The sequence below is a fragment of the Macrotis lagotis genome, chromosome 6, assembly GCF_037893015.1.
Source record: "Macrotis lagotis isolate mMagLag1 chromosome 6, bilby.v1.9.chrom.fasta, whole genome shotgun sequence".
Lineage (NCBI taxonomy): Eukaryota > Metazoa > Chordata > Mammalia > Peramelemorphia > Peramelidae > Macrotis > Macrotis lagotis.
Genome location: NC_133663.1, coordinates 81,178,998 through 81,195,129, shown reverse-complemented (window position 1 = coordinate 81,195,129; position 16,132 = coordinate 81,178,998). Strand labels below are relative to the sequence as shown.

Sequence of the window (16,132 nt, the reverse complement as noted above, 5' to 3'; positions counted from 1 at the left end):
TGCTATACTGTGCTATGTAGATATAACACTGATGACTTGAGAAATTTTTGGACTATATAAGTCTACCTACTTCAGTTAATGATTCTGTTACATATTAGCATCAAAGTTTCTCCCATCATGTCCCCTTTTAACCTGTTACTTCCAATCTATTATCCCTAATCAGGAAGCTGAATTTCAAATAGGGTTCCAAATTCCCCTTGAAGTTCATTAATTTTACAAGTAAAATGCACGGGCTTTGTGACAGCTGTTTTCCTCAACAATTTATCCCCTTAGTTTCAAAGTTCTAGATGCTTGAGTTGCAAGAAGTTTAGTTTCTAAATTAATGAAGTATCACTATAAAAAGAATTGCCTCAAACCTCTAAAGTAAAACAATCAGACACATATACACTGTTCATGGTAATCCTTTGTTTATTTGAGATTAGATCTTCTTAGTTTGTGAGATTGTCTACATAATAATGTAACAGAATAGGCTTGGACTTTCAGACATATACAAATTTATACATACTTTTCAGAACAAGAGCTGAAATTAAAGAGAGTCTTGATGTAGGGACAAATGTCTTGATGATGAAAGTCATCCAAAAATAGAATGACTTGCTTTGGTTTTGCAAGGTTTTCATTTATAGGAGGCCTTTTAAAAAAAGTGTCAGCAATATTATGTGTTAAGAAGGATGTAAAAGTCTTACTTAGGGTGTGGTTGGATTAGATTCTTTTTAAAATTCCTTCCTACAAGTGAGGTGGCAGGGCTAAATGATGACTGAGATTCCTCCTCGATTCAATGTTCTGTGACATATGATCTCAAATTACCAAAGACAGTAGTCATGACATGGCTCTTATGTTCGCAAAAGGAGCCTTTTGGAGATATATCAAGGAGATGGGAATTTGTAAATCTCCTGTTTATTAGAAAGTCCCAATCACAGGATTCTTTTTAAGTGTGCCTATTTACTTAAATAATTTTATATATATATGTGCACATATTTATACTTGCATATGCACACGCACACACACACACACACACACACACACACACACATCTTTGAACTGAATCTAATACTATATTTAGTCATTTCAGACTCATCCCACCCCAACTCTTTTCTTGGTTGTGAAATGAGCTAGCTTATGGAGGTTGCAGGACTCATATAAGCCTCCCCCTCTTAATTCAGTATAGAACTGGATGAGGGCAAAAGATTAGGGAAATAACCTTAGTGGGGTATTCCCAACATGAAGACTTCTAAGATGTCAAACATAGTTTTCAGCAATTGTATTCCTTGGACCTTTAAGACTCAGAACAATAATGACCATGGCAACTAGGGGCTTAAATTTTAATTCAAAATTACATTACAGTTTAGACAAAAGCCAGGTTGAAATTAGTGTTTAACAATAATTCTAAAACATCACAGTTATACAAAAGAAATAAACAGGCCTGCAGCGGTCCAAAAAAAGTAGCTTGTTTTATTGCACCTGGGTGAAATATGCTATTTTTGGTAGCATAATACTCATTGTACCACATAAGGAAAGGAGGGCAACATACAAGTTACCATTGCTTTACAATCCTAACTCATGTGGGCCCTGTAAATTAAAAAAAAAGTTTATATCTAAACATTCAGCAAAGCTCTTTACAACTGTTAAAGAAGGCTTAACATGCTTTCCTTACAGCAGGCTTTAATTCCTGATGCATATAGAAATTCACTTTTTCAAATATACTGTTCACATGATGCAACATCTGCTAACACCAGAACCATCCAGTGACCTGGTCCACAAAGAGGGCCGGGAAGGGAGGAACGTTCAGTCTAATTTATAAGTGATTTTACAACACGGTACCATGGCTGCCATTTTTCCTTTCATAGTAACTACTCTTGATTTTGGTCATCTACTTGTGGGGACAAGGAAAAGTGACAGTGAGGATAATAACAACAACACTCAATAAGAAAGTAATTCCTTGGTTGCTATATATATATAAAAAAAAAGGTCTCCCGTCACATTATATATGGCGGGCAAACTGGAACTAACTTCAGGAACCATATAAAAAAAGGTTGTAAACTCATAGAAAAGATAACTTGTAGCCTGGAAAAATTACAAAATTGATTTCATTTAAACCTTGAGTGTCATACAGAAAAACCAAAGAAACCAGTTACCCCATGGGGCTCTTTGGTGAGCAGAGATGTGGTTTTTAAAGTTTAGCCTGAGCAAGTTTGGCCTTCAAGTTTTCTCCAAGTTTGTCCATGAACTCAAATGTATTCAGGTAGTCAGATCGCGTCACACTAAAGAAGGAAGGAAAAACAAACAAAACCCAAAACATTCAGTAAAACTCAGTCATGGAGTTAAACTCAGTCATAGACAGACATACAACCAGAAGAAAGAAGGAAAAAAATTCTAGGAACAAAGTCAATGAAGAATATAACCAATTTATCCTGTTTTATCTTTTTTTTAAAATTATTTATCTTGTTTGTATATCCTTGTTGTCATGTTGCTTCCTGCCTTTGGGGAGTTCAGAATCTAAAGGGGGAAGCAACATGAAAACAGGATATATAATTGATATCTATATCTAGATATCTATGTTTATGGACTGAATTGGGGACAAAGATCCCAAATGAAGCTGGTAAGCAGACCAAATGCCTAATCACTATACTATTTGTGGTTCTAGAGAGACAAGTCCCTAGCAGCACCACTTGAGATTGATTTATTTCCACCTTGGCTCTAGACTTCTTTGCCCTCTAGGTCAAAGCACTGTATTGTTTAGTTACAGTTCAGCAAGGTAACAGACATTGCCTTGGAGGACACTTCTATTTACTGGCTGTCATACTCTTAAAGCATCCACTACTAGACTTTCATTTATATGTCAGAAATTTCTCACATGTCCTTGAAATCACTGCAGGGACTCATTTCTATCACAAGTGATTGGACCTGTGCCTACCCTCTGAGGCCAACTAGTCATTTCCTGCAATAACTTGCTTTGTACCTCAATTCAAGAATAATAAGATGATTTTGAAAATACATTATTGCCATTGCAGTATAAGACTTTTTTTTTAATTAAAGAGACTCAGTGGTTGTCTATTCCCATCTTACTGGTGGCAAACAATTTCCGGGTTGGTCTTCCTGTTTACTTCCTGAGGAGTCATTGGGGATGAGGGGTAGAAAAGTTTACTATCAGGAGATAAACATGGGACATTAACAAGCAAGTCCTTAGGAGAGTGCTTTGTACTAATGTATGCATACTCAACTAGACTTAATAAGCAATCAGGTTAACCCTATTTAATGAGAAGTCTATAGTCAATGAGTTATCCTATAGCTTGCTTAGGTAGTCTAGGAGCTTCCTCATCTGCTAAATGGGCAACTTAAGATTTTACTAAAGACCTTCTCCCTATGATGCTGGATGTAATTAAGTAAATTTTGGCCATCAGATATTTTTCAAATAAATAAAATCCATTAAAGTATTACCACTGGACCTTTCCTTCCCCCCCCCCCCCCCCCCTGTAGACTTCAAAACCATGCCTCTACTATCATCTCATCTTGGAACTTCCCTCACAGCCTGTGGCCTTTTACCCTGGATCTTGCTACTACTCACCATGGATTACCCTTTGCAAGACCTGTCTTCCCCGCATTGAGGAACTCATCCTGGATTTAAAATATGCCCCCATTAAGTGCCTTCCATTTTCCCATTCCTTTTATCTTTCTCCCACATTTTTCAGCTTTTTTTTTTTGTACACTGTTTTTCCTCACTAAAATGCAAGGGGAGGGATTATCTTTCTGCTCATATTTGTATGCTCAACACTTAACCTGATGCATTTATTATTTGCTTCTTTACTAAGGGTAATTTTTTTGTATTAACACCTTACACTCCAGAACATCTGTAAGTTCACCCTCCAACAATACCAATTGTACCCCATTTCCCTACCTGCCTATCCCATGCAATTCTTGTCTATGAATTCCCATAATTCTACCAGAAGGAATCCTGCCTTTGGGGAGTTTAGAATCTAAAGGGGGAAGCAACATGAAAACAGGATATATAATTGATATCTATATCTAGATATCAATGTTCATGGACTGAATTGGGGACAAAAATCTCAAATGAATTTGGTAAGCAGACCAAATGCCTAATCACTATACTATTTGTGCTGAGGATCTTCCATTCCCGTCTTGCACTTTACAGTTTAGAGAACAATTTCATTCATTTCATTTTCATTATGGATTTATACAACAATCATCTGAAATATAAGTGGGGGCAGGCATTTCCCCTGCCCGCAACCCCAATTTACTGTTTAAGATTCTGATTAAATGACTTAACAATAATCACTAAGGTGTGGGTGATAGAGTCTATCATATTGGAATAAAATTTCAATAAACATGAATATTCTGGTCAAGTTTTGTTTCAGGCAAGGCAGGACTTCCAACAGGACAAGAAGTGCTAGTACTTACTTGGGCAAACCTTTAATACAGGCAGCTAAGTCCTTGGTCATGAAACCAGACTCGATGGTCTCAACACAGACTTCTTCCAAAACTGTTGCAAATGTACTGAGCTCTGTATTGTTATCCAGTTTAGCTCGGTGAGCTAAACCTCTGGTCCAGGCAAAAATAGAGGCTGGGGAAGAAAAAGAGTATAGTTTGGTAAAAGGAAGGATTAGACAAGGGGTAGTTCATGGAAGCCTGAAATACTGCATAAGAAAGATTAGATGCTAACCTTTAAAAGGACTCATGTAAGAGATAAACCACACAGAATTAAATTTAGATTTTTCAAACACATTATTATATAAGAAATTTCTTTTTAAGAGAAGTTTAAGATTCAACTGGAGCATCATGATATCAGTAACAGTGCATTTTCCTCACTAGGATGACATTTGGGGTACATAAGTAGTTGGCAAAGGTTAGTTTCTCTCCCCTACACTTGTCTGTATCTGTTCCTTCTCTTCTGCAATCTCTTTTCAGAGAGATGCCCTTGAAATGTAAATGGAAGAATATATCCATGTGGTCTTTAGATACTTAGCTTCCTGTTCCCAAACAGAAGAATGATTATTAATAATCCTTATTGTGGATAACATATACATGCATTTACTCATTCATTTATTCATTCATTCGGTGTACCATGGAAATTGTGCCATAGAGACATGGACAATGGGTTAATGCCAAGAAAACCACCAGTTAAAAATGCTCTTATAATCTGGGACAAAGTCCAAAGGTTAATATAAATAACACTTAAGTCTGGGATATGCTGACAACTTTGGTACAAAGAACCTAGCTACAATAAGAATTGTGTTAAGATCTTTGGTTAAAAATAGAGTAGAGGACATCTTACCAATTGGATTAGTGGATGTCTCTTGACCTTTCTGGTGCATGCGATAGTGACGTGTGACTGTACCATGGGCAGCCTCTGATTCTACTGTCTTGCCATCTGGGCAGATTAGCACACTAGTCATCATTCCCAGAGACCCATAGCCTGGAAGTGATAAAGCACAGGGTGTCAAGTTCATCTGAAAATAGTATCATTGAGCCTCTGGTGGAAGGGATAGGAAGCTTAGGAGAGTTGGGGTAAGGATATAAAAAGACCAAAGCAAAATCATTTCCCTTGCCATGTCTAATGATATTACAGATATATCACATCTTAAAAGTCATGGGGTAAGCCATCTGGGTATAGCAAGAATTATACTCCCGTGAATTGATCCAATATTTCTACAGTCCAACTTGAAACTATATCCAAAGGGATATAAAACTGTGCATACCTTTTGATCCAGCAATACTACCACTAGGTCTGTATCCCAAAGAGAGTTTTAAAAAAGGGGGGGAGGGAAGAAGAACCTATTTGAATAAAAGTATTTATAGCAGCATTTTTTGTTTGCTAAGAATGGACATTTGCCACAAATTGTGGCATATGATTGTAATGAAATATTACCATGGTATTAGAAATGATAAGCAGGGAGTGAAGTGAGCAGAACGAAAAGAACATTAAACTAACAGCAATGGGGTGATGATCAACTATGATGGAATTGTTCATTATAGCAGCACCATTATCAAAGACAATTCTAAAAAAATTGTGATGGAAAATACCATCCGTATCCAGAGAAGGAACTATGGAGTTTAAGTGCAGACCAAAGCTCACTATCTTCAATTTTTAAAAGTTGCTTATGTATTGTTGGTTTTTTCTCTTTAATTTTCCCCCCTTCTGTTTGGATATGACTCTTAGGTGCTTTCTCCAAAATATTTCAAAAACCTTAAAATTATGACTTTAACTAAATTTTTGAGAGACAGGACCCACAGAAAGATCCAGTGAGGCAATTCTCCCAAGGTAACCTGGAAAATAGTAGGAAAACTTTGTTCCACCAGGGTTGGAGGGGTGGCACCATACCTGAGAGAAGAAACTTCAGCCTCCTAGAACTGCCTAGGAGTGCTGGCTCCCAGCAACAGAAGCAGTTTCCTGACCTGCACCCCAGGGAGCACCAAGCACAACTTGGAAGATCAGCAGGGAGACCTCTGCCAGAGTGAGCGTGAAGCCCAGGTCCTCAGCATGGGTGCAGCATACAGCACAGCCCAGACCCCAAATAATGCCTGTGGAGCTGCCCAGCAGGAACCTCCAGGCAGCTGTTCCCTGAGCACTCAGCCCACCGAAGGCAAGGGAGTAGAGGGAGACTGCCAAGGTCTGTCCTCTCTCCCTGGGACAGGACTCTGGAGCTTTGCCCACATTCAGACCCTGGTTACAGTCTAGGCCCCGCATTGAGCAGGGACCCCCTCCCCTTCATAGCCCATTGGCAGAGTGGTGCGCTTGTTCACAGACCAGGAGAGCAGTCAAAGCCTCACACACTGAGGTTCGTGTGTATGTGTGTGTGTGTGTGTGGGGGGAGAGTCCCAATAATATTCAAAGCTCTGGAAGTACCCTAAAACCAGGGCACAGGCTGGGGAAATGAGTAAACAGGTAAAAAAAAGGAACCTGACCATAGACAATTACTTTGGTCCCATGGAAAACCAACCCATACAATCAGAAGATGACAAAGTACAAGCTTCTGCATCTAAAGACTCCCAAGAAATATAGAAGTTGGGCTCAGGCTATGACAGAGCTCTAAAAAAATTCTGAAACTCAAGTAAGGGAGATAGAAGAAAAATTGAGAAAAGAAATGAGAGAGATACAGGAAAAACATGAAAATGAAGTCAGCAGCTTAGTCAAGGAGATCCAAAAAAATACTGAAGAAAATAGCATGTTAAAAACCAGCATGGGTCAGATGGATAAAACATTTCAAAAAGTTATTGAGGAGAGGAATGATTTAAAAAGCAGAACTGGCCAGATGGAAAAAGAGATAAGAAAGCTCTCTGAGAAAAAAAAATGATATTAGTACACTTCAAAACTTAATGAACACTCTCATATGGAGGCCAAAAAAATTCAATTTAGACCTCATTAAAAACACTATTCAAAAAAATCATATACACAGAAACAACTAGAATCCAGTTAACAATAATAACTAATTAAAATAGAAAATTAAGATAGAGAATATTGGTAATAATACCTGCCACTTAGCCAAGGTAATAAATTCTCTTTAATGCTCAAGAAATTTAGTAATATAGTAGATTTAGACAACTAAGAGGGCATGAAAACTTGGTTGCAGTCTTGACTTTTGCACATTCATGTTAAGTCCTTTAGTCTTCTAGGCTTCTCTTAAATTCTAGGTCAAAGAGAATGGGTCAGTCCATATTCATATAGGGAGTTTCATCAGCCAGGAGTTCCCTTTTACCAATGAAATCACAGATTTTTTTGTCTTAGTTCCTTCCATCATGCAATTTAGAAAATGAGTTACAAAGCTGATTTTTTTTTAGGTTTTTTTTTTTGCAAGGCAAATGGAGTTAAGTGGTTTGCCCAAGGCCACACAGCTAGGTAATTATTAAGTGTCTGAGACCAGATTCAAACCCAGATACTCCTGACTCCAGGGCTGGTACTCTATCCACTGTGCCACCTAGCCACCCCTACAAAGCTGATTTGAGGGGTGGCATAATGCCAAACTTGCTTCAGCTTACAGGGCTATTTTTTCCTACAAGCAGATTGGAAAACCTATGGGACTTGGTTCTTTATTGCTTGGTTCCTCTATGACTTTAGCTGATTTACTTCATTTCTCTCTTTATTTGTAAAATGAGGGCATTAATTACTTTTGGCTAGAGGCATAGCAATGCTATATAACTGTGTTAAAAGTTATACAAACTTCAGGAACATTTTGTGTATAATTCCAAATTGCTTTCCAGAATGGCTATATTCATTCATAGGTGTTATCAAGTGTATATTCACATGCCTGTTTTTCCACAGCCCTTCCAGCAAATGTCACTTTCTTTTTTTTTTCACATTTGCCACCCTGATGAGTATAGGATAGGATCCAAGGATTACTTTAATTTGCTTTTCTTTAATTTTTAGTGATTTGGAGCATTCCTTCATATGGCTATAACCTGAGCTTCTTCTCTTGAAAACTATCTGATCCTAATTTTAGACATTTATCAATTGGGGAATGCCTCTTTTTCTGATAAAAGTTGATATAAATATATAATTAGAATATAAATTTATATATAAATAATATATATCTATAATTATACAAAATAACTATAATCATAAATTATATAATAAAATATAGCAATAAATTATAATAACACAAAATTGTAATATAAATAATATAAATATAAAATTATATAAATTGGAAAAAAGACAATCAGAGAAGCCTGCTGCAAAGAGTTTTTCTCTTTCAGTTAATTGTTTCCTTTTAATTTTAGCTTTGTACTTTACTGTATTCAATAAAATATGATCAAAGAAAAAAATATGATTACTGAACTAAATAATCTCTAAGATCTCTTTCAGCTCTAAATTCATGATACTATGACCAGCACCTTCTGATTTCAAGTAGCAGTTATTGTTGGCACAAAATTTTGTTGTCTATCTTGGATGAGGTGTATGGTACCTTTCCCCCACAAACAGAAGAGCCTTCTCTCTGAAAACCGTATGGCACTTCAAGACACCATTTCTTCCAGTCTAAAGTCCCAACATTTATTATTAGGAGTTTCTTAAATAGCACTTTACTTAGATACTCCTCAATTTACCAAAATGAAGCCACTGTTGCTTCAAGTAAATGGACTAATCACATTCTAAAACTTCATTTTGAGGCTACTCCTTGGCTACGAGTGTTAAGTGGGACTGGTGGAAGCTGTGTGAAAAATCAGTGAAAGGTTGGTAGAAGATCCAAAGATTATCTCCAAAGAAAAAGCCTAAAATTCTGCTGACTTAGTTTTGTTCAGTAGCTTGAAGCTGCTCTTTTAAATAATCAACTCTAAGGATGCTTTTTGTTTTCATATCAATTATTTCTGGAAGATGGTCCTGGTGTGAGAATCACCTCTTATAATAAAAGGAAAGCAACTGAACCATTGTTCATATCTGACAGCAGATGCAACAGTCTGCGCCTATAATTCCTCTACCTCTTCTACTTGGCATTTGGCTTTACCTACTGGCCTCTTAATTTTCAATATGGTACATTTGGGCACATTTTTATCCTTTTTGCTTACTTTATCAGTTCACTTAACTCTTTCCACATTTCTATCAATTCTTTACATTTCCTATTTCTTATGACACAGTAATATTCCATTGCATTCATAAACCACAGTTTATGTACCAAACTGATAGACATTTCTTTCTCTTTCATTCTTCCTTTCTCTTTATCATGCGACCACAAAAGTGCTGCCATGAATATTTTGGTACTTAAAGAGTCTGTCCTTTATCTCCTTAGGATATATCTAGTAGAGGTATCTCTGAGACAAAGGGTGTGAATAGTTTAGTGACTTTTCTCAAACAATTCCTTTATTGTTCTCCTGGATGGTCAGTCCAATTCAAGACTTCACAGATAACTAATCAGTATTTGCTAAATGTAAAAAACAATGGAAATGTTTGGTTTAATTTACACATTTCTAAAGAGTGATTTGTTGATAACTGACAATTCTTCTTTTTGAAAACTATTCAAGTCCTTTAGTCATTCATGAAGGAGAATGGGGTCATAATTTCACAGATTAGAATTAGTAGGTACCTTAGAAAGCAAATTACTTAACCTCCCCCTCATTTTATGAATGAGAAAATAGTGGCTAGGTTGTGACTTCCCCAGGATGATAAGTGATAAAATGCCAGAGAATGGACCTGGCCCAAGTCTCCGGTTCCACAACTAGTTATCTTTCTACTCTTTATTCTGACTCAGTAGTTCTTGGCTTTATTTATACCAATTTCCAATTTACATCATGGATCTCAGACTTTCATCAGAGATACTTGAATCGAAGATATTTTTCTTATTTGACAGTTCCCTTCTTTATTTTAGCTACATTTTTTCCAAGTGAAAGTTTTAAAAATTTTATACACTGAATTAATGTAAATATATTCTCTTTTATGATTACCACTTTCCCTTCTGCCCCATACATAATTGCAAAGGATATCATCTTCTATTTTCCTCAATTTTTTAAAAATGATATGATTAAAAAATATTTAATCATGTACTTGGAATTTATGGTACATGATTTAAGATATGTCTAAATTTATTTTCTATCAAATTGCTTTCTAGTTTTCTCTGTGATTTTTGTTAATAAGGAGTTTCCCCTCTAGATGTTTCTATTTTTTAGGCTTATGTATTCTGGGCTGTTGGGTTCAGTTACATCTGAGTCTTGCTTACCTAGTCTGTTCCACTGCTAAGACTGGGAAGTTGAAGCTACTTTTTACCTGCAAGCCTTTCTGAAGAGGACAAGGGGCGTACATCTTTCAGATTTTTCTTCTATATCAGTACACTGCTAGGAAGGGGTTGGCACAATTATTTTATTGTTTTCTGAATATAAGTAGGGAGCTACTAGTTAGTTAGAACTTCTATGGCATTCATTTACTCAGTAATTAGTTTCTTGCTATATTTAGGACCTTTAACTACTATCTATCTATCTATCTATCTTTGACAAGGCAGTGGGGTTAATTGACTTGCCCAAGGTCTCACAGTTAGCTAATTATTAAGTGTCTGAGGCCACATTTGAACTCAGTCCTCCTGACTCCAGGATTGGTGGTCTATCCACTGCATAACCTAGTTGCCCCAACCTTGAACTATTATTAAATCTACTATTTGATATATTGTTTAATTCACCAATCACAATTCAATTACTTTCTTAAATTAACCATCAGACTCTCTTTAAAGGGAATAGCTTTCTTTATATATCAAATATAGAATATTTGATTTATATAATAATTATTAAATAAAATACTTTCAATAAGATCTCATTTTTTTCTCTTCACAAAGGAGCCCCAATGGTACCTTCTAATTCTCTGAGCATTCAGAAAGGACTGGGAGAAGCTATTGCTGCTAGATCAGTGGGTCAGACAGGGTGACTTACACTATGACTGACATCAGAGCTAGCAAACACAGGGCCTGTGGGTCACATGTGTCCCCAAGATTCCTGAGTGCAGCCTGAACTAGCTTCAAATACAATAAGGAAATATTTAACAAAAGAAACAAAGGCAATGCAGTAGATAATGTTGCATTTTAAAACTTAAGTCAATATACAGTTCACAGGGTTAGTTTGCAATGGAGCAGAGGTCCCATTTCTACTGACAACTTGGACAAGAGCAATGCTGCAGGTGTGTCTGTGGATGTGGAGAAGAAAGGCTGGGGAATCATATGGCAGTAATTGAGGGCATAGGATAATGATGGGTATACCCCCAAGAGACTCTTGGGGGAGTGGGCCCTGGGGATGGATGCTAATTCAGATCTCTGGCCACAAACTCCATCCATCTGTGATAATATCATCACTCTAAAGAAGACTCAGGAATCAGCATAAGGTGAAGAGACCTAGCTGGATTTTATATATATATATATATATATATATATATATATATATATATATATATATATATATATTTTTTTTTTTAAAAAGGACTATTAGTGAATTTTGTTTTCTAGGTGTAGCACTGATATATGTTTAACTCTTAGGAAAGAAAAGTAGCGTTAACTCCTAGTTAAAAGTAAAGTACACTGAAGGCACTGTGTGTGTGTGTGTGTGTATGCATATGTGCGTGCAAACTCTCAAGCTTTTTTAAGATTCTATCCTTTCTAGGGGGCATCTGAAACTCAAACAAACACCTTAGTACCATTAAAAAAGCTGTAGAATCAAGTTTTAATTGGCTTGGTCCTCATTATTGATCTCATTTAAAAAAATTTATTTAAAGCAATGGGTTAAGTAACTTGCCCAAGGTCACACCGCTAGGTAATTATTAAGTGTCTGAGGCCAGATTTGAACTCAGGTCCTCCTGACTCCAGGGCTGGTGCTCCATTCACTGCACCATCTAGCTGTCCCCTAAATTTGTGGTACCTTAAACTGTTGAGGTGCTTTATTCCTAGCCTTTCTGTAATTAGAAATGCTCTTTTCCCATTTAAACCCTAGCTCTTGAAGCAAACTTGAAATGCATTTTTTTTTGTCTCAAAGAACCTATTTATTATTCATGAAATACAGGGGACCCAACAGGCTGCAGTGAGGATGCTAGTATTTGACCGAAATGCCTCCACACCTTTAACATCACTATCTGGTTGTGTACAAACTCAGCAGCAAGTTAGCCAACTAGAACATACACCCACCAGTTAAAACCAATCACTGAACTGGAAAAATGCTCTTTGAAAGTTTAGCCTATCACATGGGTGGAAAGAAGACGAAGGGATGATCTCCTTCTTTTGGTCCATGGCTATTTTGGAGGCCCATTAATAAAATCATAAAAATTCTTCATGAGCTCTTATCTACTACCCCAGAGTCAATTTAGTCTATGCACTCTCAGACCAGCCCATAATATTCAGAGATTCCTTACCTTGTGCAATGGAGTCAGACTGCACATCACCATCATAATTCTTACAGGCCCAGACAAAGCCTCCTTCTGATTTCATGGCTTGGGCTACCATGTCGTCAATGAGTCTATGTTCATACCATATCTTTTTGGCTTCAAACTGGGATTTGTATTGCCTAGGGAATGAGAAGAACAACAACAAATGGAAGATCAAATTTCAGATCTGAAGATGATTGTCTATGTCTTACCCTGAGGGAAAACTGAAGGGGACCTAAGTTAAAAAAAAAAAAAAGCTTGATCATTAATGTTCAATATTTCAGCTATAAAACTGAGAATGGCATTTCTGAGTTAGATCACCCTGAGATCAGTCCCATTTTTTTTATTATGTCCATCAATCTAAATTTTCCTAAGTTATTATATTTTTGCAACATGTCAATACTAAAAGGAAGAAAGTCAAAATACCTCTTTGTAGGCGATTTACTACTAAAATCTGTTCTCAGGAAAAGATGTCATTATTATAAAGTATTTAACACACAATTTCTCTAAGGGCTATGGATGAATACTCTGTATGAATACCAATGACTTTTACAGTTAAGGAAGGCCTATGGTTCTGGATCACTGTGCAGTTAACACTTTTCCTTCTCAGTGAAGTGGGGACAAGAAAAGCCATACTGTCAATACCATCTGGTGGTTTAGAAGATCAAATGACCAGTATTTACTCATTCATTTGACAAGCACCTACTAAAATTTGTTATGTGTGAAGTATCCTGTAAAAGGTTGGAGATAACATAAAATGCAGATTCCTGTTTTGCATTTGAAGCCCATCACAGTATGGCTCCAGCCTATTTTTTTGTATATTGCTCTCCTTTCTATCCTCTCAGGCTGACCTTGCAGTTTCTCGTAACATTTCATCTCCATGCTCTTGTACAGACTGTCTGTCTTCTATGCTGGGTTTCATTCCCTCTTCACCTTTACATCTTATAATCCCCATCAACCAACTCTTCTGCAAGTGCTTTACAGATCCTTCCTATCCAGAGTAATTTTGGAGTGCTTAGTACATCCCAAATCACTTTGTGTGTTACGTTTGTTTAAGTAAGTATATACTGTTCCCCTTTATACATGGTGAACTTTTCCTGGAGAGCAAGAACTGTCTCATTTTCAGTCTTCTTCCCTAATGTCTCATTCTATGCACAATTATGGTATATCCAAAGTGGTCTATTCTCTGCCCTCAAACATACTACACACACTATTTCCCTATACCTGGAATGCTCTTCATCCACTGTCTCTTAGTTTGTTGAAATCCTATCCAATCTTTGTAACTCAGATCAAAAAAGTCAATTAGAATTCTGAACTTGGGAGTCAGAAATACCTGAATTAGAATCCTGCTAGGATACCAGTTGGGTGACATTAGATAAGGCACTTAACCTCTCAGCTTCAGTTTCCTCATCTGTAAAATGGGGTTAGTAATAGAAAGCATCTCACAGGGTATTGTGAGGATCAAATGAGTTTAGTGCTTTGCAAACATAAAAGCAATATATAAATGTGAATTATTATTATTATTATTATTTAAAAGCCTTATTGACACCCATCTTTTTTTAACCTCATATAACTTTTCAATTCCCTGATGTATTTAATCTGTGTTTGTTTCTTATCTCCCTACTAGACAAGAGCTCAAAATGGGCAGGGATCCTGTTTTAATCAGAATTTGGAAACATCTTAACTGCAAGCAAGTAATTACTTCATAAATGTTGGATGAATGTTGTTATTATTGAATCAGAGGAGGATTCTTTTCTCCAAGGCAACAGAATATAAATTCTCTGAAAAGGCACTAACTTATAAAAACAAAAAGAAATAAAATAGCTTTCTTTACTTGTCATATATTTCCTGAAAGATATCTTTAAAACGCCCATCATATTTCTTCAGAATAGTGTTTTTGGTACTCATGTACAGAGGCCAGCCTTTAGATAGAGCCATTTGGAAGGAACTGTGTGCAAAATTCTTGATTGATGGGTCAAGATTGAACATTCCCATAGCAACACCACCACAATCTATGGAGAGAAAAAATATGAAAGGCAAAGGTAAACGAGAGCAATATAAATGAGGTTTGGCTAGAAGCCCAACGGTAACTCCCAGTTCCTGGTCATGTGGCCACTGGTCTTCTCCAAGCCAGGCTTGGGAGCTAAAGTTTTCTGTATAAACCACAATCCAGAAAATAGGAAGAAAGCCAATTTTATACCAAACATAATTCTCATTTCATTTCTCAAAGAGCTCCATTCTTAACTGCTGAAGAGACTTGGACTCTTAGCCACATTGGGGTAGACGAAGTTGTCACACAGAAATGCAGATATACTTCATGTCAAAGGTTAATTTTAATATTTAGCTTGTCATTAGCATACCAATTTGGCTTCATGCTGAAATCATAAACCATATCCAACCTTTAACAAATACCAGTGTTGCTAAAATTAAATTAATCTCCATTTCTTGTGGGATTTGGGATCTTATTAGTGAGTAATAATTATAGTTAGTGGAAATAACTAGGCTCTGTTTCATGAAAGGTAAAATTTTATATCATTTTATTTCATTAAACTTTGAAATTTGTACTCAACTTTTTTTTTTACTTAAAATTTATTAATTTCTTGGTGTATTCTAAGCACAGAAAGTACTGAATTCAGATACACATGATCCCTGACTTCATAGGGGTTACACTCTAGTTGAAAGATCATAAAATATATAACTATAATATACAACACTGTGTGACAAGAGGATAAAATCAAATCTGGAAAAGCATGATGGTGCTAAATTAGAGAAGGGTTTTGAATGCTGTATAAAAGAATCTGAAATTTAGGCAATGGGGCAACCACTGAATATTTTTAAAGAGGAATAAGATGAAAAGATTATTTTTAAGTAGTTTGAAAAACTGACTAAAGTGAGTAGGGCACTGAGGCAGTTATATTAGTTGAGAGGCTAATGTACTAGTCAAGCCTGACAAAGTAACAATAGGAATAGTGGTGTTGTTTCCTTATTCAATACTGGTTGAATAAGAAATGAAGGAAAGGTAAGAGTCAAAGTAATAACAGCTAGCATTTATAGAGTATTTAAGTTTTCAAAAATTATCACATTATCCCCCAAATATACTTTTCAAATATCACTTCACTGAATCCTCACAATAAGACTGTGAGGTAGTCAATCAGTCAGTCATTAAACACCTGTAATATACCAGGTGAGACAGCTGGTGGTTCAATAGATACAAGGTCTAGAGTTAGGAAGACTGAGTTCAAATCTGATCTCGGTCATTATGTGACCTTGGGCAAGTCATTTAGCCATTGTTTGCCTTAATCC

The 16,132-nt window shown here is 36.4% G+C and overlaps 1 protein-coding gene across 4 annotated transcripts in view; it reads right to left on the bottom strand.

The window, feature by feature from the left end:
- Positions 1-1,305: 1,305 nt before the first annotated feature.
- Positions 1,306-16,132, bottom strand: part of IDH1 (isocitrate dehydrogenase (NADP(+)) 1) — a 29,027-nt gene continuing 14,200 nt past the window's right edge. For all 4 annotated transcript variants that reach the window (XM_074191495.1, XM_074191497.1, XM_074191496.1 and 1 more), the window contains exons 5-9: positions 14,664-14,841; positions 12,818-12,969; positions 5,288-5,428; positions 4,414-4,576; positions 1,306-2,258 (exon numbers count right to left, since the gene is read on the bottom strand). In XM_074191495.1, the coding sequence (XP_074047596.1) occupies positions 2,168-2,258; positions 4,414-4,576; positions 5,288-5,428; positions 12,818-12,969; positions 14,664-14,841 (725 nt within the window). In that variant the 3' untranslated portion in view covers positions 1,306-2,167. The remainder of the gene's footprint in view (positions 2,259-4,413; positions 4,577-5,287; positions 5,429-12,817; positions 12,970-14,663; positions 14,842-16,132) is intronic.